Source organism: Tachypleus tridentatus, chromosome 12 (genome assembly GCF_004210375.1).
Source record: "Tachypleus tridentatus isolate NWPU-2018 chromosome 12, ASM421037v1, whole genome shotgun sequence".
Taxonomy (NCBI): Eukaryota; Metazoa; Arthropoda; class Merostomata; order Xiphosura; family Limulidae; genus Tachypleus; species Tachypleus tridentatus.
The window spans coordinates 10043797-10068230 of record NC_134836.1 but is presented as its reverse complement, the minus strand read 5'-3'; the positions used below and the strand labels follow the sequence as shown (position 1 = coordinate 10068230).

Genomic DNA, 24434 nt, shown 5'->3' with positions numbered 1-24434 from the left:
CATGAGGATCAAACTTTGAATTACAGCATTAGGATGTCCTCGGGCTTATCTCTTAGTCTCGTGTTTGTTTGTTGGATTTCGTAAAAGTTGTCCAAAGTTTGTTTGGGCAGTTTGAATTTCGCGCAAGGCTACACGAGGACTCTCTGCGATGGCCATCCCTAATTTAGTAGTTATGGACTAGAAGGAAGGCAGCTCGTCCTATCACCCACCACCAATTCTTGGGCTATTCTTTAACCAACGAATAATGGGAATGACCGCACATAATAACGTCCCCACAGCGGAAAGGGCGAGCCTACTTTGTAGGACGGAGATTCAAACCCACGACTCTCAGTGTGCGAATCAAGACCCTTAACCACCTCGTCACGTCAGGCTTCACTCAAATTTACTGAAGGTCTATCTGTTCTAGCCCTACGCCCCCCAGTAGCACAGCGGTATGTCTGCAGATTTACAACGCTAAACACCAGGTTTCGATACCCGCGGTGGGTAGAGCACAGATAACCCTTTGTGTAACTTTATGCGTAATTACAAACAACAATTCTAGTCCAACCTAAAGTTCTGACTCAAGAAAAAATGCAGCCAGTTAATTCCACCTATCGCCAGTTCTTGGGAGCTCTTACTGCACGAAATAGTGAAATTTTACTGTTACTCTTATATCCATTCATAGACCGTACAGTGTGAAGCTCAGTTTAAATATATATTTTTTCTTTTTTTTTTTTTTTTTTCGGTATTCCGACGCAAGTGATTTGCAGATCCATATTTGGACACGAATCAGACACGATCAGACACAAACATTTGCACCTAGTCAAAACTGTAATTTTATGGCCAAGAACATATTATTCAAACGGTTTTAAACAGTACGAACAACTTGCTACAGCAACCGTTTATTACTGGGTTTAAACTTTAGCATTATTCTAATTAACTGGTTAATAATACCAAAGTTCGATAGTGTACCTAATCTCTCGCTGTCGGTATCCTCCGAACTGCTGTCAAATTCTTCCTCTTCTTCGCCTTCTGCAACCGTTGACAAGCCTTCAGAGCCTCGATCCGATCGGCGGCCTATGGAAGATCGACGTTTCATCCCTCCTCCAGGTAACAAACCTTGTCCAAAGTCCAGATTTCTCTCAAGTAAGACAATCTTTTTATTCAATGATTCCAGCTGGTCACTGATCCTCAGAAGTTGTACCTTCTCCTCACTGGCTTTTGGGTAAGTACAGATCATACACTTAAAGAGATTGGCAAAACTAAAGGTTATGCTTCCCTCTTGTTCATCTTCATTTCCTTCCATGCCCAAAAACCCAAACAAGTCGCTTCTCTTCTTCTTCGATTTCTTCATTTCTTCTAATTCCTTTCTTTCTTCTTCCAGCTGTTTTTTAGACTTTTTAGTTTGGACTTCACGAGTGCCCCAAGAAACGACGTTCAAGTTTACTAAAGAGTACAGAATCAACAACAGGTACATGGACGGTACACTGATGAAGTACAGAAGTCCTGGAACAACGCACCAGAACTCTTGTGGGTGAATAACTGCAGCTATGAAAAAACTGCTTGAAAGTCCAATTAAGAAAATAGAAGATGGAGAGCCAACACCATCCTCCGACAACTGGATGGACGTACCCACCAAAACAGCCATCATAAGCAAAGCATATGCAGAGCTGAAAATCTGAGCTACAAGAATCTGAAAACAAAAATGAAAAATACAAATAATAAAAACTGGTTACTTAACTATTTGCATTCGCAATTTCATTAAAAAACAATAAACTCTATCAACAGTGCATACCTTTTACCCTGTGCATGATAATACAAACTGTATTGTTTAACGACTTGCGTGTTGAGTAAGAGCTTTATACTGTGTGATGATACACAGTTATTTGTAGTTATTTGATGTTTTACATGTTGAGTAGCCCCCCGCTAGTACAGCGGTAAGTCTATGGACTTACAACGCTAAAATCAGGGATTCGATTTCCTTCGGTGACCTCAGCAGATAGCCCAATGTGGCTTTGCTATAAGAAAACACACACACGTGTTAAGTGAATGATTTACCGTGTATAATGACACAAACTGTGGTATTATCTAGTGTTTTAATGTAAAGTGTCTTACTCTTTACATAATAATGCAAGTTGTTCGTTGTTGAATTTTCTAATGTACTTGTGGTCAGTTTTAGTAGATTATTTGTTAGTTCCATTGCTTCCAAGTACGTGGCAACTACACGTGGAGATACTGATGTAAAATTTATGACTGACTCGTTTTCTTACCTGGATGTTATTATTGGCTACAAAACAGATGAAAATGAAAAACAGGATAGGGACGATGTTGGCGCCAAACGATGTCCAGTTAGATATTTTGAAGGCCGCCACCATGGCTCCTACTAACATCAGGAAGATTGTGCCAGGACCCAGAACAGTTCCAACCATTAACATGCCCTGATAAATTATGTAGGGAATAGAGATGTTATCGTTGATGCTAACAGTCCGCTTGTAGTCACCCAACAAGTCCATGATGTTTGCCATGGTAGAGGGCGCCCATCGCCGACGCTGGGTGTAGAACTCTCCAAACCCTTCGGGGCAATGTGTATAAGCATCAGAAGCAGCGCTATACTCCACTCTGTAGCCACGTTGGAGAAGTAAAGTACAGAGCCAACGGTCCTCACCTGCCAACAATGATTATAATTCAGATGGTTTGGTTATTTTAAAATGTTGACACATAGCCAACGATGGATGCAAAATTTGTAACCACAAGAAAACCGCCAACTATTGAAGTTCTCTTTATTAGGCGGCAACGCGTCGCAAACCATGAACTCTTGGACTTATAGTCCATGCACGTTAACTACTAAGCAAAAAAGCCTTGCTGTTATTACTGGGCCATACTTTTGTTTTGTAATAAACAACAAATTTTTCTTACAAAAGCTGTTAAATAAAATTAAGTGAAGCAGCCCAAGTCGGTTACGGCCACCCCTTAAAACACTGAATTAAAACGTACGCCCGATGTATATACATATATTATAAAGTCAAATTGTTTGTCAAAACAAAAACCACGAGATTAACAAATGCCGGACTTCACCTTATTTTCGCTGTTCATATACTAAAAGAATTTTAAATATGAATCATGTTAAAATGAATTAAGTTTATTAAATAAATGTGAATAACGATAAAATATAATTTTCTGAAGAAACGTTAAAACAAAGAAGTAAAAAGTAATACAGCTAGTCACGCATTCAGTAGGTTTCTGAAACCAACATCATCAATGGATACGGTGTGGAAACAAGATGATTTCTTTTCATCACAGATTCTTACGTTCTTCGTTCAGCTGCGTTTATTCCTGTGGTTATAATTACGTTATTTGCGTTGTTTTAGTCCGAGGAAACTTACATCATTAAAATAATATTAATTAAGCACGTGAGGTGCTCATTACATGACATACTTGTTATTTACATGAGGTGCTTGTAAGCTGACGTAGTTATTAAACCCCTAATACAACGGAGCTTACCTTGATCGTATTGTACGTAATGTAAGGCATCTTCTGATTTAGTTGTGTATCGTCTCATTACGTTGTCATCCATTAGTGCTTTCGCTCGGAAAAGCGAGAAACATCCGGGGCTGCACAACACGCAGCCAATCATGTGCTCAGTTGCTTTCTGGAGCCAATGGCCAATGGCATACTCGAATTTCTGATACCACACCATGGGACCTGACATGATACATACAACGTTCATTGTTAAGACTGAACAAACATAATTTGTTGCAACGTTCATTGTAAGAACTGAACAACAATAATTTGTTACAACGCCCACTGTAAGAACTGAAGAAAGATAGTTTGTTACAACACTCTATGTAATGACTGAACAAACACAATTTGTTACAAACCTCATTGTAAGAACTGAACAACAATAATTTATTACAACGCCCACTGTAAGAACTGAAGAAAGATAGTTTGTTACAACGCTCTATGTAATGACTGAACAAACACAATTTGTTACAAACCTCATTGTAAGAACTGAACAACAATAATTTGTTACAACGCACACTGTAAGAACTGAAGAAAGATAGTTTGTTACAACGCTCTATGTAATGACTGAACAAACACAATTTGTTACAAACCTTATTGTAAGAACTGAGCAAAGAAAGAGTAAAACACTCATTTTCCATGTAAAATACGAATGGAACTTCAGCAATAATCGGCAAGAGTACTTATATCATTGATTGCATTTTTATATATGTTTTTGCATAATCTATCAACTATTAGGACCTTAGAAGCACTGTAACCAAAACTTTGGTGCACAAATAGCTTCGATAAATTAGTATACGAGGGCTGTTCAAAAAATACGCGGACTGTTTGAATTGCGCGGCTCCAGTTGGTTCCAGGGGAATCCGCTTGGTGTCGCTAGGTTCGCACAGATCAGCTGATTACGACGCCATTTCCCAATTGCAGATATCTTCATTTGTGTATTAGCTACGCGGTTTTAAGTGAAGTGCGATTTTTTTCATTTGGCGGATTTCAGAATGAATGACCTGAAGGAGCAACGACTTGCTGTGAAATTTTGTGTTAAAGTTGGGAAATCTGCGACTGAACCTTTTGCTATGCTTAACACAGCTTACGGTGATGTTGCTATGAAGCGTACGGCATGTTTCAAGTGACATGAACGTTTTAAGGATGGTCGACAGTCCATTGAAGATGATGAGCGTTCTGGACGTCCTTCCACGTCAACTGACGACCCACACGTCGACAAAATCAACACCCTGGTGCGAGCAAATCGACGTCTGACTGTCAGGGAGCTTGCTGAAGAGTGTGGGATATCAGCTGGATCTTGTTACGAGATTTTGACCGAAAAATTGAAGATGCACCGCGTTGCTGCGAAATTTGTGCCTCAGAACTCGTGAATTTTTGGCCAAACACTCGATCATTGTTCTTCCCCACACATCCCTACTCACCTGACCTTGCTCCTTGCGATTTTTTCTTGTTCCCCAAACTCAAAAGACCCTTGAAAGGAAGAAGATTTGAGACGATTCCCGAGATTAAGGCAAATGCGACGAAGGAGCTGGAGGACATTACAAAAGAAGCGTACCAGGACTGTTTCAACAAGTGGAAACACTGTTGGGATAAGTGTGTGCGTTGGGGAGGAGAGTACTTTGAAGGGGTCCCAGACCTGTAACTTCTAAATAAAGTACGTTTTGTTTTATGACGTCAGTCCGCGTATTTTTTGAACAGACCTCGTAAGTAGCCATGGATCCCTTCAATAATTATAATTTTTCAATTTTTTGGCAAATACTCTTCATATACCTTTCACACCAGAGAGGAACGAAAGAAAATTACTTAACTTCATAATACCCTGAAAGAGGCCCTGCAATAATAAAATAAAATAAAATAAAATAAAATAAAATAAAATAAAATAAAATAAAATAAAATAAAATAAAATAAAATAAAACATTTATGTACTTGAGCGACATTGTTTTCTAAGCTTGAGAAACTGCCACAAGATGGTGCAAAATCAGTTGTGGTGTTTGCATATCTCGAAGTGAGTGTGTGTTAAAAGTTGTTATAGTCTTTTAAATTTTATATTAAAAGAATATAATGCTCATTAAAGAAATAAATTATAAATATTTGTATTATTACGTTTAAAATTTAAAATATATTAATAAGTGAAGGATATTCAGACATGAGAGTTAGCTTTCGGTATGTGACGATCTTTAGGCCCGCAAAAATTGTTTTAAACCATTTATTTTTAAATTATTTACTTTTTTGCAGTCTCCCGCTGGGATAATGGTAATTCTACTAATTTATAATGCTAAACTCAGATAGCCCGATGTGGCTTTGTTATAAGGAAAAAAACCGTCCTTTTTTGTGATATTTGCGATCAGAAGAGACGCATCTTGAATATTAGTATTTAGTTGAAGATTGATTTTTTTTTAAATTAAGCACAAAGTTACACGATGGGCTATTGTACTCTGCCTAGTCACGAGAATCGAAACGCAGTTCCTAACGGTGTGAGTCCGCAAACATACCACTGTCCCACTGGGAGGCTTAGTTGAAGAATAGAGTGCTGTATGTTTTTTAGCGTTTATGAAAAAAATATTTGTATATGTGTACTTCTCTAACATTCGTTTAGTTAGCATTTAGTATATATACTAAGATAATACATATACTAAGAGGATATATAAATATTAGGTTGAGGAATAATTCGTGAGCGTTTTTAAATAATTTCATTCAAGCATTACATGCAAGACTATACAATACTTCAATGCATGAACACATTACACCCAAAACATTTATTATGATACTTTATTTCATGTAATACCTAGGTATATAGTATGCATTGTTTTAAACGAAATTGCAAGAAATTAAATGCGAAAAGCAGATGGTGTCGAAAATGCTCGATTTTGTCCACTTGACATTCGATTTAATGAGCTGAAAATGAAAGCAAAAATTAAAGACATATGAAAATCAAACACAACATCTATTAGAGCAAAAAATTATCTACCAAATGACATGAAGTATTTTGCGAAAGCGTTTCATTTATGAATATATTTTGTTAACTTGAAAAAACGCTCACGAATTATTCCTCAACCCAATATATACACTATAATATGCATATATCCTCTAAGAGAACGTTTCAACAATCACAAATCTATTTACACTGATAAACATCTTCCTGTTGCTCAACACTTTAACCAATCCGGTCATTCCATTAACGTTGTTACTCTCATTGCTACTGAAACAGGATTCAAAACTAAAACACTTATTGGATTACTAATCTAAACACTGTTTAACCTTTCAGAATTAATATAAATCCTGGAATCAGTGATCTCCGTTCATTGGTTTCACCTGTGTTAGAAAAAGCAAAATAACTTTATTCTTTGTTTATTTTTTCATGTGATGTGAGAGCTGGAGTTCCTAACACGATTTGTTTAAGATAATTTTTCATACCCGTTTTTATAAATTCATTAGTATAGCATATCTTTTTCAATCAGTCTCCAGATGTCACTTTTATTTTACTTAAACACCTAAGCATAGGTTTAAATAAATATATATTTATCCACTTCTAAATTAAAATATCCCTAAAACCTTTTCACATACACTCTCGACATTGACTACATTGTACCGAAAATGAGACGCTTACAATAGTACATACAGAAATAGACATTTCATGGAAAACCGGATGATGTTCATGATGTCTATATATATAACTTGTTCGATTACATCACTACATAACTTTTCGAAAGCGTTCGGGTAATAGGGTTTTTATTTCATTTCTATCAAGACTTCTTGAACCTGCGTGTTTGTCTAACAATATGCATATATAATATATATCAATAAATAGATAAATAGCTCGATGGTTATCAGTTACAATTATTACTAATAAGCTATTTAATTCAGCACTATTACACAATAAAAAAATTATAATAATTTAATACATTTCCGTTCCTGGTTAGTCAACTATAGTCTTAACGGATTGAAGCTTGTAGTAATAACATTTCAAAAGCGTTGTGGATATCTCACCTATCAAGCAAAACGCTTAAGTTAAACAAGTTGGCCATCATGGAAAATAAAAACAAGGGTTAAAAGGTGAGTGCTTAAAGCCACAACGTCTCACCTCCTTCTGCCTTTCGCTGTCTGCAGCCAGATGTGAGAAGGCAGTTATTCTTAAAGTAATTTAAGTTTTAAAAGTGGTGTAATGATATATATGTAATTTCACTGGGGTCGGTGTTCTTTAATTACGTCATTGGTTCCCGGGTCTTAAAACCCAAATAGCTACCATGATGATGACGATGGTAATTCTAGGGTTAAGGTGCTTTTGCAATTGTAAATAACTCTGCTGTCATTATGTAACAGACTGCAAATATATCAGTTGATAAATGTCTGGTTGTGCATGTTTCATATATACAATATTATTATTACTGGTAGGTATTAATTAAAAAATGATTGAGGTCATACTTAGCATTGAGTAATTCAAACTCGTTAACCTCCAATAAGCCCAAAAACGTACACATTTATTTCAGAAAATTTAAAAAAATTATAACTGATTTTTTTTAGCGTAGGAGTAGAATTACTTCGAAACTGTTCCTGTTCTGACTATTTATCAGACATTATTTTAAGGATTCTACACTGTATTCTTCAATTGGTTTTATGTGTTTTCTTAGTCATTTTTATGTATAGCTATGAATGAATATTGTGATCAAATTTATAATCTTACCTGTCCCTACGGGATGTATACGACCACAAGCTGCCCCTAAATTTCGATTTTTTTTCATCAAATCTACTAATAGTTGCACAGCGTGCGGCCGAAAATTTATATCGCCATCTAGTGTCAAAATAAAGGTGCTTTCTGCAATGACTTCTTTCCGATTGACATCAATGGGAAGCTCCATTAGTCTGTGTCCCAGCAAGTAATACATATACATTACCTACCAGGAAAACGGAAGTAGTTACTGAAATTTAACATTATAAAAGTGCGTTTATATTAATCAAAATTGATTCGTAACATTATTATATGGTAGATGCACAAACACACAAGAAGTAAATGGAAGTATACAAGTGCGCATAGTCTATTAAAATAATTCATACCTTCTTAGATTTACTTATTGATCGTAAATAAAACATACTTTCAACATAATCTCCAATCTTAAAGTACTAAAAGGAAGAATTAAAACTATCTCACAAAAGACGTTTATTTTCAAATGAAAATTCGTAAAATTCTGTATGAACTTATGTTCAGTGTTCTTGACGTTATGTATGCTTGGAACAAAGTACGAATAAAAAATAATGTTAACAATGGTTATGGTGTGTTTTCTTTTTTTTTAACAAACCGACGAAAACTGGTTACAATAAAACTTGTCATAACACATTAGTGTTAGGCCTACATTCTCAATCTCGTCCCTTAGGGATTTTCAACAATTGCAAGAGTATATAATAATAGCATTCCAGCCACACTGTATTTGTTATATTCATCTTCTAATTCTTGAAAAATCCTGAGGGGCCTAGATTAAGAAATTAGTATTTAAAAATGCGATAAGTTTAATACTAATGTCTAGTGTTAAGATTTTTATTAATTATATTTTGCTGGTTTGTAAAAGATGTACGTACTATAACAACCAATGTTGCTTGAAATAGATTGTATAAATAGTGCTCCAAAGAACGTTGTTGTTCTTGTGTCCCACCTGGATTGAAGAGCTCTAGAGTCTAGATTTACTGAAGCAAGTCGTCGGTAATGGATATGAGAAATATGGTGTGGTTGTCATATCATTACTATAACAGTATACAGTCTTTTAACCCTTGAAAATTATTAAAGGACTAGATTAAGAATGGAGTTTTAAAATGTAATAGGCCTACTACTAATTTTTTGTAAAAAGTACAAATATAATGTCAGTCTAAAAAACTAATAGCATCTGAGTCATCTATGTACAGTCTTAACATTTCTTCTAACAAATCAAAAGTGCTCGACAATTGTGTTTCCATACACAAGCGGATGACCATTTTCCTTTACCACAATGTGTTACAACTCCGTGCTTCAAGAGTAGTAACGAATATATTTGTATTTTGTTTGTTTTTGTATGTAACTGTAATGTAAACAAGATAAAAATTGATCTTACCTGGCTCCATCTTTTTCTATGTCTGATTTTAATTTTGTCCTTGAGGTGTGCAATGAGTTTGTTCTTCCCAGGCATCGTCCAAATAAGTCGGCCGCCATATGGTGTTGGAAGTTTCTTAGGTGGCTTAAGCCTAATGTTTGTCTGGTGAACGTTACTGTTATCATTAAAAAAAAGTAAAAATATCACCGTTTAAAAAGAGTTAACGATTTAAAACAGAAAGAGAAAAGTAACTTAAAACATTACTTTATAGAAAGGTTGCGAAAACTTAAAAAAATGGTGTTTCTAAACTAAATTACTACAGCTGTTATCCAAGTATACTAGCTGTCTTATCAGAACTGTGACTGTAACTACAATTTTAACAGTTTATATATTTTATTTTAATTAGATTCTTAATTCCAAAATCTATATTTAATGACTGCTAAATTAGAATTTTGGGTCGTCCAATTTAGGCTTTACTTATTAATATCCAAGATTTCCATGATCCTTTATACATAAATATTATTACAAATCAAACTCATAGTGCAAACTTATCAATTGGGCTTATTAAAACTTTACTTCAGAAGTATGCCGTTTTTTAATGTTATCGTGCTACTGGGTTATTACAGGCATTAGTAAAGAGGTGCCCCCCACTAGTACAGCGGTATGTCTACGGATTTACAAGGCTAAAATCAAGGATTCGATTCCCCGCGGTGGGCTCAGCAGGTAACCCATGCTATAGCAGGCTTTGCTATAAGAAAATCACACACTAAAGAGGTTTGTCAGATTTTAAATATAGACATTGCTTGGCGGGATATTAAGAACACTTCTTCATATGTACACAAGGTTTTAATGTTTGGGTTGAGAAAATATTTTACGTAGAAGAGCGAACAACGTTTCGACCTTCTTCGGTCATCGTCAGGTTCGAAGAAGGTCGAAACGTTGTTCGCTCTTCTACGTAAAATATTTTGTCGACCCAAACGAGCCGTTTTTGCATATATATTTCTCTACAAGTGGGTTTTCTCGACATCACTGAATGTTTTAATGGCTTACTACTTAGAAACACTATAGAAAAATGCTAGGTTTAATTGAAACTTGCTGCTGTGGTACTAGGAACATCCGTCAAATGTCTGCCATGTTTCAATGCGATCTGTATGCTTCTTCATTGTAAGTTATTTCCTGAGAATCAAATCTTTATTTTTAGTCGCAGCATAGTAGATCTTAGAATAGCTCTGAGTTTTACTTTTATCCCGCTGATACTGCGGTAAGTCTACGAATTTACAATGGGTTCGATTCCCCTCGGTAGACTCAGCAGATAGCTCGATGTGGCTTTGTTATAAGAAAAACACACACATACTCAAATGAACAAACTCATAGCACCATCTCTTGACAGATTTGAGATATAATTAGAGCCGCAACTTTCGAGGACATCTTCTTGCTTCCTAAAGAAAGCAGTTTATGATATTCATATTTTCAAAACACATTTAACTGTTTTTAATGTTAGCTTTCTTTCTTTTCAGAATCATGTTTGTGCGTTTTATAATAAAAACACAATAATTTTTTTATAACAAATAATTATAAGCATAAAAGTCTCACGTCGTGTTTATCAACACCATCATTAAACAATTTTTTTTTATTTCGCGCAAAGCTACACGAAAGCTATCTGTGCAAGCCGTCCCTAATTTAGCAGTGTAAGACTAGAGGGAAGGCAGCTAGTCATCATCACCCACCGCCAACTCTCGGGATACTCTTTTACCAACGAATAGTGGGATTGATCGTAACATTATAACGCCCCCACGGCTGAAAGGGCAAGCATGTCTGGTGTGATAGGGAATGTAGCCCGCGACCTTGGGTTAGGAGTCGAGTGCCTTAACTACCTGGCCATGCCGCACCCATCAAACAGTAAATATTTATTAATATGATTTTCGTTTTAGAAACGTATCAAGAGCATTAGGTGAGACAATTTGACAAGTTTAGGCAAAATTTAAAAATCTATATGCTTTTTACATATTTCTTAGTGTTAGACATATTTTCATCATTTATTATAAGTTCGGTGTAAATTAACTCTTCCATTGTAAAAGGTTTTAGTGTGATTCCGTGCGAGAAAAAAAAATGTTGTAGAGTGTGCTTAAAGACATTCTGAAAAACACTGATCATGAGATAAAAATTTTAAATTATATTTTTACGTATGTTAAAAAGACATAACTCATGTAACGGTTCACCTTTATTGTTATTAATATTAAATCCACAAAAACGATTCCGTAATAGTTAAACTAATTTCGCAATGTAAAATTAAATAAGTGTTTCAACCTACAATTACTTAGCTTTTCTTATTTAGATTTGTTTCTCTATTTTCATACCTTATATAAAATCCACATTCTAATGATTATTTGTAGCGCATTAAGCATATAATAAAGAGATCTACAAAGGAAAAGGCGTTAGAGAAAAAATATATTTCAGGTATTCACTGATTTCATTTACTTATGTAGAGCGTTTTATAAATAATAGAAGACATATCATATCGAATAATACTTGCTTAAACCGCATATTACGGCCCGGTATGGTCAGGTGGTTAAGGCGCTCGACTTGTAATCCGAGGGTCGCAGGTTCGAATTCCCGTCACATCAAACATGCTTGCCCTTTCAGCCGTGGGGGCTTTATAATGTGACGGTCAAACCCACTATTTTTTGGTAAAAGAGTAGCCCAAGAGTTAGCGGTGGGTGGTGATGACTAGCTGACTTCCCTCTAGTCTTACACTGCTAAATTATGAACGGCTAGCGCAGATAGCTCTCGCGTAGCTTTGCGCGAAATTCAAACCAAACCAAACCGTATGGTCCGGCATGGCCAAGCGTGTTAAGGCGTTCGACTCGTAATCCGAGGGTTGCGGGTTCGATTCTCTGTCGCACTAAACATGCTCGCCCTTTTAGCCGTAGGAGGGTTATAATGTGACGGTCAATCCCACTATTAGTTGGTAAAAGAGTAGCCCAAGAGTTGGCGGTGGGTGGTGATGACTAGCTGCCTTCCCTCTATTCTTACACTGCTAAATTAGGGACGGCTAGCGCAGATAGCTCTCGAGTAGCTTTGTGCGAAATTCAAAACAAAACAAAACAAATCGCATTTTACTTCATAAGTGTTTTGAATTAGAAGGTTATTTCCGGGATGCTACCTACTAGAAAGCCTTGATGCAAAAGAAAACAGTACTTGCTTGGCCATGATCTAATTAATTTTAAAACTTTTATATAAGTTGGAATTATTAATGAATGTTACTTGCTAGTCACCAAAAAAATAACCAGTACAGAGCTAATTAGATAATCACATAAGCAATATAGTTGCAATATGAATAAATTACGGTTGTGTGACTTTCGAGAGGGGCTAGGCGTAACCTCATAGTTAGCGCGTGGAAATTTGAATCCGAAGGCTCATGGATGACGTTCTTTTGCCGTAAAATCGCTCTCCGCATGTTGGGACCATAGGTGCGTAATAAGAGTGAGAGTCAAAGCCCACTGTTCGATTAGAATAGCCCCAGAGTTGACCGTGTGTATTGTTTGCTAGTATGTTAGTCAAAAATTGGGGACAGTTAGAGTGGCCTTGTGTAACTTGGCAAGATTCTTGAAAATTCGCCAGAGGTCACTAGATTTAAAATTTATGAAACAGTAGAATGTAATTAATTGTGCTGGTACTTAAACTAGAAAATTTAATTTTTTCAAAAGCTGAAGTTCTAACACGGATAACACAATGATAGCTTTTTGTTTGTAAAGGTTATACATAGCCAGGTGGTCAGGGCGCTAGACTCGCAATCTGAGGTTGGCGAGTTCAAATCCCCGTCACACCAAATATTATCGCCCTTTCAGCCGTGGGGGCATTATAATGTGATGATCAATCTCACTGTTCGTTGGTAAAAGAGTAACCCATGAGTTGGCGATGGGTAATAATGACTAACTGCCATCCCTCTAGTCTTATATTGTTAAATTAGGGATAGCTAGTGCGGATAGCCCTCGTGCAACTTTGCGCAAAATTCAAAACAAAACGAACAAAAGGTTATAAATTCAAAATCAACTCTGAAACTTTATTTTAATACATTCAAGTATTAGGCCTAACATCTCCTTTAACAGCTGTTATTTCATGTGGGCCTGGTATGGCTAGATAGTTAATTCGCTCGATACGTGATATAGGGGTAGAGGGTTCGATTCCCGTCACACTAAACATTCTCGTCATTTTAGTCATGTGGGCGTTATTATGTGATAGTCATTCTCGCTATTTGTTGTTAAAAAGGTGAGTCCGAGAATTGGCGGTTGGTGGTAATGACTAGTTGCCTTCCCTCTACTCTTTCACTATATGACGGATTTACTGTTGTATATTTATTTTAATATCGATATTTGTTTCAGTTAAATATATATATATATAACTAGAAATGGATACAATTCATTGTGTTAAATTTGTATTGCAAAATCCCCGCCTATTCACTAAAGCTGTAGAAAGTTCTCGAGTGTAAGAATCAACAATGTATATGTGTATGTAAATTCCAGTATTGTTATTTTAGCTTGAATTTCTTGAGTCTCGCCTAACACTTATAAAAGGTGCCCCACGTAACGCCTCAAGAGAGGGTATATATTAGTGACCTACTGTAGTTGATATACTATAAACCTCGGAAACTATAATTGTGATTAACGCTTAGTAATCGGGAACTTCATGTATTGACCAGAAACGTTTATACGAAGGACGTTAGTATTTTCAGAAAAACATTATATAACTTCAACTGTGAAAAACTCACGAGTGATCACTGAAGAGCTAACTAGCTCCCGTTAAGTGAATTGTACATATATCAATTCAGAATTAATTCAGTCATCGTAAACCGTCAATAAAATATTCAGTTCCAGATCAGATAGAAGACGCAGTATTGTTTGTCAGTTCACAAAACTTTTATATTTAACTCTTTTGTAATAACTGTTATTATAAATTGTATTATTATTTGTATAGAGAAAAAAACCGTGTGTTTCGTCTTGTTCGCAAATATAATAAATTTGATACATCTCGACATTTAATTAATTTCAAAATTTTAATTTGTATTTAACTCGGCTATTTCAACACGTAATACGCAATATTATAAATTGAGCTAAATGTTTAAGCATCGATATTAAAATAAATATATAGCAGTAACTCTATCACAAGTGCTAAATTAGGGACGACTAGCGCAGATAGCCCTCGCGTAGCTTTACACGAAATTCAAGCAAACTGATTATTTCATCCTTTCACTTACTTACAACACCATGCGGTGTGAAACTTAACTAGCCTCTTACCACAACTGATCTTAAGTTTACCAAATACAGCACGATTCTGGTTCACATTGCTTCCAAAACAAAGTTATTGGTGAACACCTAAGAAAGGTTATTTAGAGAAAATCAGTCCAGAGATCCAAACAATCCTAGAAATTAACTTAGAAATTAAGGGTTGAAGTCGCCTTTTAAGTTCATACCTAAGACTAATTTTATTTTCGAATCTGAAAAATTTATTTCCAAACAAATAATTTTATTCCATAATCATAAAAAGTTATACGCTTTTTTTTTTTGTACGGACGTCCGCCTCTGGGACAGCGATAAGTCTTCAGATTTACAATGCTAAAATCAGAGGTTCGATAGCCCCCAGTAGACACAGCATGTAGTGCAATGTGGCTTTGCTACAAGAAAATACACACACATATTTTTTCAGGCGTGAATTAGGAATAAACAGAAAGGAGCCCAAATTCTATGTTTAGCCACTAGGAGAAAGATGACTCTAAAAAGTGTAAATTTGGTTGTTGACATTTCGGTTTTTCACACTAATCTTTACTCCTGTTCTAGGATCGCTTTGTTATTTGCTTACGATATAGAAACTGCCAAAATTACAAAAAAAATCAACACAGTAACATGTCCAAGTAATTGGCGCTAATCGATGTAATTTACTCAGTTATAGAAAAGCGTGTCAGTGAAGCAATATGAAAGAAATTATTATCTCCAAGCTCTAGGGGTAAGTTAGCATTCCGATCTGCAAACCCATGGTCGCGTCACGTTGCCAAAATCATAAATATTTATTTTTGAATCGTATGTACATTACAAGAGTAACGATCAAATACCGCTATTCGATTAGATTAGCCCAACAGATGTCGGTGGGTACTTTTGACTAGATGCATTCTCCTCATATATATATGATTTCAAGATTAGGAATGGGATGTATGATAAACAAATGTCATTAGTTCTTCGCTATTAGTAGTTTTTGAAATATATATTAGTTTCCAACATTATATTTACTAACTGAATTCGTAAAATTATAAAAAAAATCAGAATACTTTCATTGCGAGTTTTAATATGTATAATTTACAAGTGATTAGAATACTATCAATATAACTTCTCAAACTCATACTAAATGTATAATTATAAATTAAATAGGATAAAATACACAAACACTTTTCTACACAATGTCAGAAAGTTAATTTGATGTTAGTTTCCAATTCTACAAATAGTTGTAGTAACTAATTCTGTTGGAGGGAGGGAGAGGTTAAATTCTAAACATTTTAGTTGTACATAAGATGTTGCATACTTAAGTTGTCTATAATCTGAATAAATCTCTAGCTAGTAAACCTTATGTATACGACTTATTTAAATACAAAATTTGCTACAAATATTAATTTTCATTTTTATTTACAAGACTCAAAACTGGGGTTTCCTGTTTTCCCATCCTCACATTCATTTAAGTCCATTTGTGTTAACATCTGTGTATTTTACTTTATTTAACATCAGGCTTAAGTTCTTATGAAATTCAGTTCTTTCATTACCACTAGCATTTTAAATAAAAGTGTTATCGCACAGCCAACAAGTTATATTCTTCATTAACAATTCTGGATTTCAGAGGTGGTGAACCAGGTTTAAATTTATGCGATATCACAAACTACCACACGGATTTTGAGTGGTAGGTGCATTATAAGTTTGGTTTGTTATGTAATTCGCGCAAACCGTTCATCACTACCCACCCACTGCTAACTCTTGGGCTACTCTTTTACCAATAAATAGTGGGATTGACTGTCACGTTATAATTCTGCATTATAAGACTGACAGTCAATCGCTTAATGTCTATTGTAGTTGGTAGGGCGCTGCTGAATGATCACCTTCCCTTTAATCAGTAGTTCAAAACTGAGAACGTGTATAACGCAGCTGTGGTTTTGCCGAAGAAATAAACAATCTTTGAATGTATTCTTCGTTCTGCTTGATGAATATATATAAAAAATGAAATATTGATAGCCATGCTTCACTTTAGCTTGAATTTCTTTTTGAAATTAAAAAAAAAAGTTGCGTAATTTTAGTTGTTGTTGTTTTACATTTTGAATTAAATGAAAGCATTCTTTAGATTTACCTTTTGTCCTACTATTTGTATCTTTAGTTTGAATGATACAACCACAGGTGGCCGGAAGTCTTAAAGTTGTAATTGCACAAGCCTGTCCCATTTCTCCGACATCTAGAGTAGGCGGGGCGATACAAAACTAGGTCAGGTAGAACTACTTTTTGTGTGATCAGTTAGTATATCTGTTGCAAAAATTTCAAGACCCCTTCAGCAATACTTACTTTGGAATGTGACCTTCACGCTTTGATTCTACTGATTATACTTACGTGTCCTTAAATCGCACTGTCACTGACTTGTTTTGTAAACACTCGAATACGAGTTTCACGTTTTAGAGATTTATTCAACTTTATCTGTGACTCTCTCTTCTTTTAGTTCCTACTTATACATTAAGAGCTCAGTTCTATCAAAACAATAAAATTAGTGTTATGTTTTCTGATTGAAGAAAAATTATATTCAAACAAAAATCAACTCCAAATGTTTTCAAATTTGTGTGACACTTTTTTGTGTTTGAGAAAACATTATATACATATATACGAATACAGAGCTAGCGACAGGTTAACTCGTGCCCTATACAGAAATTGAGGTGCACCCCTATTCTCAATGAAGACCTAAACATTTAGCGCTACCTAGAAACTGGCACCGTAGAAAGCAACTTACGTTGCCTATCCGGAAGTAGTTTTTATTTTTTTATTTTGAATTTCGCGCAAAGCTACACAAAGACTCTCTGTGCTAGCCGTTCCTAATTTAGCAGTGTCAGACTAGAGGGAAGGCAGCTAGTCATCATCAACTACCACCAACTTTTGGGCTACTCTTTTACCAACGAATAGTGGGATTAACCGTAACATTATAACGCTCCCACGGCTGAAAGGACGAGCATGTTTGGTGCGACAGAGATTCGAACCCGCGACCCTCATATTACGAGTCCAACACCTTAATCCACCTTGCTATGTCGGGCCCCGGAAGTAGTAGAACGTACCTTGCAGCGACGTCAATAACTCTTATGAGTTGCTTTACAAAGCGATTAACAACCATCTCTTCATCGTTGTCGTCGCTCAGTTCAAAGGCATCATCAAAGAAAGCGTGAACTGAAATATAAAAGTGCTCAAGATTTATGTAGTACAACCAAGACTTCCAGTCAGAGCAAAATAACTACTGAGATCAAAAGTAAAAATCACCTAATTAATAATTACAGTTAACTGAATACACTTTTTCTACGTTCGTATTTAGAATGTATTGTTTCATCAGTTAGTCATCCTTGGTTTTAACGAGCTTTTCGGCCATAAATCCAATAATATCTCATGATCTTCGCTGTCATTGTATTTTGAATGTTTAGGTTAGTCTTAAATCTATATACTAAGCTAACATTGAAAAAATAAATTTTTAATTTAAAATATTATAACAAAAAGAATCAGACTAGTTATATTAAATATTCAAATCACTATTTTAGTGAAAAAAATGATATATCTCACTTACGGAACAAATAAACATTAGTGTTAGCTGAAAGTGCAATGGTACTTTAAATTTATTTTCGTAAATATAAACCATGAATGTAACCAGGACTTAACGTTATTTTCGCAAATCTCAAGCAAGCCATGTTCAAAATACATTCTTTCTGGTTAGTGTTTTATATTCTATAAACAACAGATCTTTTATTAAATATTTTTATGCATTGGTTGTTTTTATTTATTTGTTTCGGTCTTTTACAATATTCTAATAAAAATGTAGTGTCCCATACGTTTGGCCACATGAGAAATTGGGGTACAGGGACAACATATAAAGTAAAAACGTATCATTTTCTTACGGAGGTAGACTTTTGGGGGAATCCTATACGTAACGCACGTCTACCTTCATTTGGAAACAACCATGATGTATTCAAGTTAAACGAGAGGATAGTTAATAACTTCCCCGTAAAGGAGCCTAAGGTCGTCTGAAGAAGTCACCTGTTTTAACCATTCGCTTTTATGTTGTCTGTCATTCACTCAATAAAATTACGTCACTTAAAATCAAGTTGTACTGTCAATGAAACGTGCGCATGCCATGAATCGCTAGAAGAATTATATACTCTGTAGGCTGCAATACAGCATGAGATATGAGCTTCAAAAGCAAGAAATTAAAAGGAAGATTACTCTAAATTTTGATTTTATTTACTCTTTGAACAGAATGTTTTCGGGGACCCTGCGGTAGTACCTCTAGATGTATGTTTAGATTTAGTTCAACCATACGTTAAAACACAAAGAAATACGCTAAATATTAAAATACCTTCGAATTCATAGTAGTCAGGATCAACAATGTTGAGGTATTTTTGGGCATTTCTTCGGGCACATTGATCCTCATCCATCCTGGGAACAGTTTGGAATATTTAAGCTACTTAGCTTCCAGAAAGAAATTTTTGTCATAAACATTATTAATATATGTCTTTGAAGTTTTTAAAACTTGTGTATTGTGTTATGGTTATTAGTCCAAATACGTTAAAAAAATTAACCAACTAGTTTTTGCCTGACAAACGTTTTTGGAATTTAATATTAAGAAAGTCTTGCTTTGAAAGCTATACTGCTATATGGAACTCATTCACATACCCAAAAAAATACCTAATTCAAATATATTTCAGCTAATAGGACAGAAAACAAAAGTCATTCTGTGTTGTAAATTATAGTTTGTTAAAATCAAAACCATAATCTCATTTCGAGTAACAATTCACTACTTTAAGGCTTAACTTGTTATTTGAATTGTTTGAGTGTGTGTGAAAATGTTTCAATGGCCTATTTAAACACTGTTTACTTAAATATGTATGAAAAGAAGTTTGAAAACTAAATGACAAGTGTGCTAACTTGTTCCACTAGACTTAATTCACAAAATTGTTTTGATTTTTCACATACCTCATGACAGACTTCAACATCTGAATCATTTCGTCAGGTGTTTCGTGCCACATTGTAGCGCATGCGTAGATGCGAGTGATATGATCACTGTTCCGAACAGTGTGTCCGCTACGTCCGTTATGGCTGCCAGAGGAATCGTCTGTATGTACAGATATAGTCTCGTAGTATTGGGAGCTGTCGTTATATTCATTCACCACAAGATCAATATCCTGTAAACCAGATAATATTAAATACCACAAAATAATTATTATCTAATTAATTAACGTCTTTCCTTTAAACATGTTCACTAGCTTAGGTCAATAAAATACATACAGTCTAAAACTAAACCATGTGTTAATATAAAATTAATAGGAAAAAGAGGGACAACGTTGCCGAAACAGGTTCATATATTTTACTTCATGCAGTATAACGTTACCCATTGCTTCATACTCTGTAGGCTACAATACAGCATGAGATATGAGCTTCAAAAGTAAGAAGCGGAATATCTGCGGACTCACACAGCTAAAAATCGGGTTTCGATTCCCGTGGTGAGCAGAGCACAGATAGCCAATTGTGTAGCTTTGTGCTTAACTAACTAACCGTTGTTTTTATATAGTTATTTTAGCATAAGGTAGCTTTTCCCTTGTTTATAAGAACGTTTGTTTGTTTTGAAATCATAAATCATACGAAAATGAAATCAATTTCATACATGTATATACTAATCATAGTATTAATTGACACTGCCATAGGAAATTTATTCATATAATTATCGGAAAATTAGCTTCCCTGAAAGAACAAAATCCTGATTAAATAAGAACAGTGAGTATTAAGTTTTAGAGATGAAGGAGGCGCTAACTAATTAGCTCATTGCGTAGAACACATTTCATGATTTTCAACTTACACTTACTTATGCAAGAAACTTATTATCTCCGAGTATGAATATATTTAACAATGTCTTCACTTAGCGACACCTAATGTTTTATATTTTAAGCTAAAACAGTTTTGCCGAAAAATATAATTTCTGTCTTTTAGTAGTCGAGACTTCGTATTGGTTGCATTGTAGTAGATTATAGCAACCTAAGACTTGTGTAAGAATTTATAAAATTATGAGAAAAAACAGCAACAATTCTCTTTTAGTAAAAGTATGAATCCGTGCAGAAAAATAGATTCTAATAAAATGGTTATTATTCTGATTTCAACCACACTGTGGGTTTCGGGAACCATCACATAATTTACACAATTTACATCCAATGAAAAGTTTAAAAATTGGCTACGAACAAATCTAGAAGTATAAATAGAACGTATTTAGTGTGTCATAATCTCGATCAACAGTTAAGTATGTTCTTACATAAATACTTGGACTCATTTCTTTACAGAGAATAATCTGTTCGGTGTAATAAAAAATAAAACTGCTTTGCCTTATCAGAGATTAAACTGTTCTGTGCCTTTATAGATCGAGCTGCTCTTTCTCGTAAGAGATTAAAAATTTTTTTCTTATCAGAGATTAAGCTGCTTTGTCTCATGATATTAAACTGTTCTGTCTTGTAAGTTTGTTTGTTTTGGAATTTCGCACAAAGCTACTCGAGGGCTATCTGTGCTAGCCGTCCCTAATTTAGCAGTGTAAGACTAGAGGGAAGGCAGCTAATCATCACCACCCACCTCCAACTCTTGGGCTACTCTTTTACCAACGAAAAGTGGGATTGACCGTCACATTATAACGCCCCCACGGCTGGGAGGGCGAGCATGTTTGGCGCGAACCCGCGACCCTCAGATTACGAAGCGCACGCCTTAACGCGTTAGGCCATGCCAGGCCCCTCTTTGTAAGAGCTATTCAATCTCATCATGAGATTAAGCTGATTTGTTTCATCATGAGATTAAGTTATTCTGTCTATCTTGAAATTAAACTGTTTTATCTCATGTTATTAAGCTGTTTTGTCTCGTGAGATTAAACTGTTCTGTGTCACGAAAAATAGTATCAATAAAATACTTACCGAACTCTTAATCTCCGCTATGTCGTCTCTTCGTCTGTTAAAAGCAACTGATTGGTCTATGAGAACGCCGATGTACATTGGATTGACAAAGAGTCTACGTAGTGAATAAGATAAAACAATAAAATTATAAGGACATTTGAACGCCGAGGATTCAACTTTAGTGGTTTCTTTCCATATTTATAAACTCTACGGAGTATTACGAGAGCTACGTGAATATCTTGCTATATGAAACCAGATTTATTTTAAAATAACACTTAAAATATTTAGTTTTTATTATTTATTATAATTAACAACTTAAAAAAAGTTTCATTATAATTCTAAGAACTTATGCTCACAAGTACTGCCTAACAACAGCAGTCGTCAGGCGGGTTGGGCTACAACGGACATAAAAGTGGCTTAGAACCTTTTAATTCATCAACTTCCATGAACAACGACTTCAATGGCTTGAATTAGGTTAAATAGGTGAATATTCAATTATTAACAACTTTATTTATACCATTTATAAATCAGATTTTATGCTAAGCTTTAATATCATGATATTATTGTTTATTTTATTTATAATACAATTATTTATCTTTATTGATATTATTTTATTTAAATTGTATATCAACCCAACCAACACTCACTTTTCAGTCGAGGCTAATCTTTCACATTTGGGCGTCCAAATGTGAACAGCAACCCAGGTTTGGGAAAGCAACCATAGCAACCAAATCCACGCATGTTTTTCAGAGACAAAGTCTTGAAAGAAATCTCCATCAGGACAAGTCCAGAAGAGGTACTTGGGAAATATATCTTCATAGAGACATTCGTTCTCTGACCGTATTCCACATGCGGCAATTAACAAGGACATTGTTACAGGAACAGTGAGACTAATGGGGAATGCAAAGCTAAATCCCTGGATGCAAATCTTGCAAGCAAACTTGCCAAATACATAACAAAGTAAGGACGAACTGACTTGAATTAATGCTACGTAAATGGGGGTCATCGCTAGTGAATCTATAGCAAGTTCTTCGTCGATGGGGCTGGCTGTGGGAAGATCCGGAAGGTTAGAGTCCAGGACGAGAGTTTTCACTTGATGAACCATGACTAAATGAGAACAGAAACTGTTCTTGAAGAGATAGAAGAGATTGGATACATTCTCCATTGTCATATACAGGAAAGCTAGCATGCTACAAAAAATCAAAACAATTTTCCAGATGGAAATGAAGATGTAGGTAAAATATCGGCTTTTACGAAGATCTCCTTTTACATTAGCGAGTTTCTTGATGAGCCCGACAGGGGATCTTTTGTCGATAAAGTTTTCCCACCAGGTGAAGGAAATCAAGAAGATGGCAACAGGAATTGTCCAGGAACGTTTATAATGCTCGACAATTGGCCAGATGACGAATCCTGTAGCCTGGGCAATAATGGAGAGGATGTCCAAAATGACCTTTAGAGGGCGTTTTTCCTCTTCTTTATGATGAGATAAAAGACTGAACAGAGCAGGCATAAAGCAAACACAGTTTGTCAACATAACCGCCTTCACCACGTCCAGATCTGGTAGGACTACAAATATCAAGAGAACCAAGCCTAACACATGTAAGGTTTCCATAAGAAAAACCTGTAAGTATAATGGAAATTTACATAGTTCATTGAGAAGGTCAATTTATTTTTTTAATAATTTAATGAAAAGATTGTTTTTACTTTGATTAAAACGTTTTTCGAATGTTACTAGTTTAAATTGATTTAAATAATATTTTATAGAAACTTAAAACTTTGTGCTACTTTTCAGGAATCAATCAGATGAAGTGTAAACAGCCACTTGATAAACAATTAATATCATACGATATTTGCTAAACAACGAGCGCAGAAAAAATAAAAATAGTGGAGTGGTCGTATCTTAAACTACTTATAAAACAATAATCAACAACTATGAATCACAATTTTTGCCGCTCTTTACTAACCATAAAAAGTTAAAGAAAAAGATAAAAAATGAAATTCACATAATATATAAAGTAACAAAAGTAGCTAGCAAGGTCCCTGTTTCATGGTTTACAAATAAAAATAATGTATCATGCTAGATTCCTATCTCATACTTTACAGGTAAAACAAACGTATCTAGCCAGACCCTTCTCTCATGCTTTACAGGTAAAACAAACGTATCTAGCCAGACCCTTCTCTCATACTTTACAGGTAAAACAAACGTATCTAGCCAGACCCTTCTCTCATACGTTACAGGTAAAACAAACGTATCTAGCCAGACCCTTCTCTCATGCTTTACAGGTAAAACAAACGTATCTAGCCAGACCCTTCTCTCATGCTTTACAGGTAAAACAAACGTATCTAGCCAGACCCTTCTCTCATACTTTACAGGTAAAACAAACGTATCTAGCCAGACCCTTCTCTCATGCTTTACAGGCAAAAGAAAAATATCTAGCCAATTTTGTCTTATGTTTTGCATGTAACACAAACGAGTTCGCTCCCCGCTAGTACAGAGGTAAGTCGACGGACTTCCCACTCTAAAATCAGCGGTTCGATTCCCCTCGGTAGGCGCAGCAGTTAGCTTGATGTGGCTTTGCTATAAGAAAAAAAACAAGCGAGTCTAGCCGTGCTGTTGTTTTGTGCTTTATAGGTAAAATAAACGTATCTAGATAGGTTCCTGTCTCATTCTTTACAGGTGAAAT

The 24434-nt window shown here is 35.2% G+C and overlaps 1 protein-coding gene across 5 annotated transcripts in view; it reads right to left on the bottom strand.

Annotated features, from left to right (window-relative positions):
* LOC143234238 (chitin synthase chs-2-like) overlaps nucleotides 1-24434 on the bottom strand; it is a 52609-nt gene that overhangs the window by 5742 nt on the left and 22433 nt on the right. For all 5 annotated transcript variants that reach the window (XM_076471446.1, XM_076471444.1, XM_076471448.1 and 2 more), the window contains 10 exons: nucleotides 22398-23371; nucleotides 21772-21865; nucleotides 19802-20010; nucleotides 19185-19264; nucleotides 17902-18010; nucleotides 9579-9732; nucleotides 8183-8393; nucleotides 3481-3681; nucleotides 2250-2644; nucleotides 952-1672 (listed from right to left, as the gene is read on the bottom strand). In XM_076471446.1, the coding sequence (XP_076327561.1) occupies nucleotides 952-1672; nucleotides 2250-2644; nucleotides 3481-3681; nucleotides 8183-8393; nucleotides 9579-9732; nucleotides 17902-18010; nucleotides 19185-19264; nucleotides 19802-20010; nucleotides 21772-21865; nucleotides 22398-23371 (3148 nt within the window). The remainder of the gene's footprint in view (nucleotides 1-951; nucleotides 1673-2249; nucleotides 2645-3480; nucleotides 3682-8182; nucleotides 8394-9578; nucleotides 9733-17901; nucleotides 18011-19184; nucleotides 19265-19801; nucleotides 20011-21771; nucleotides 21866-22397; nucleotides 23372-24434) is intronic.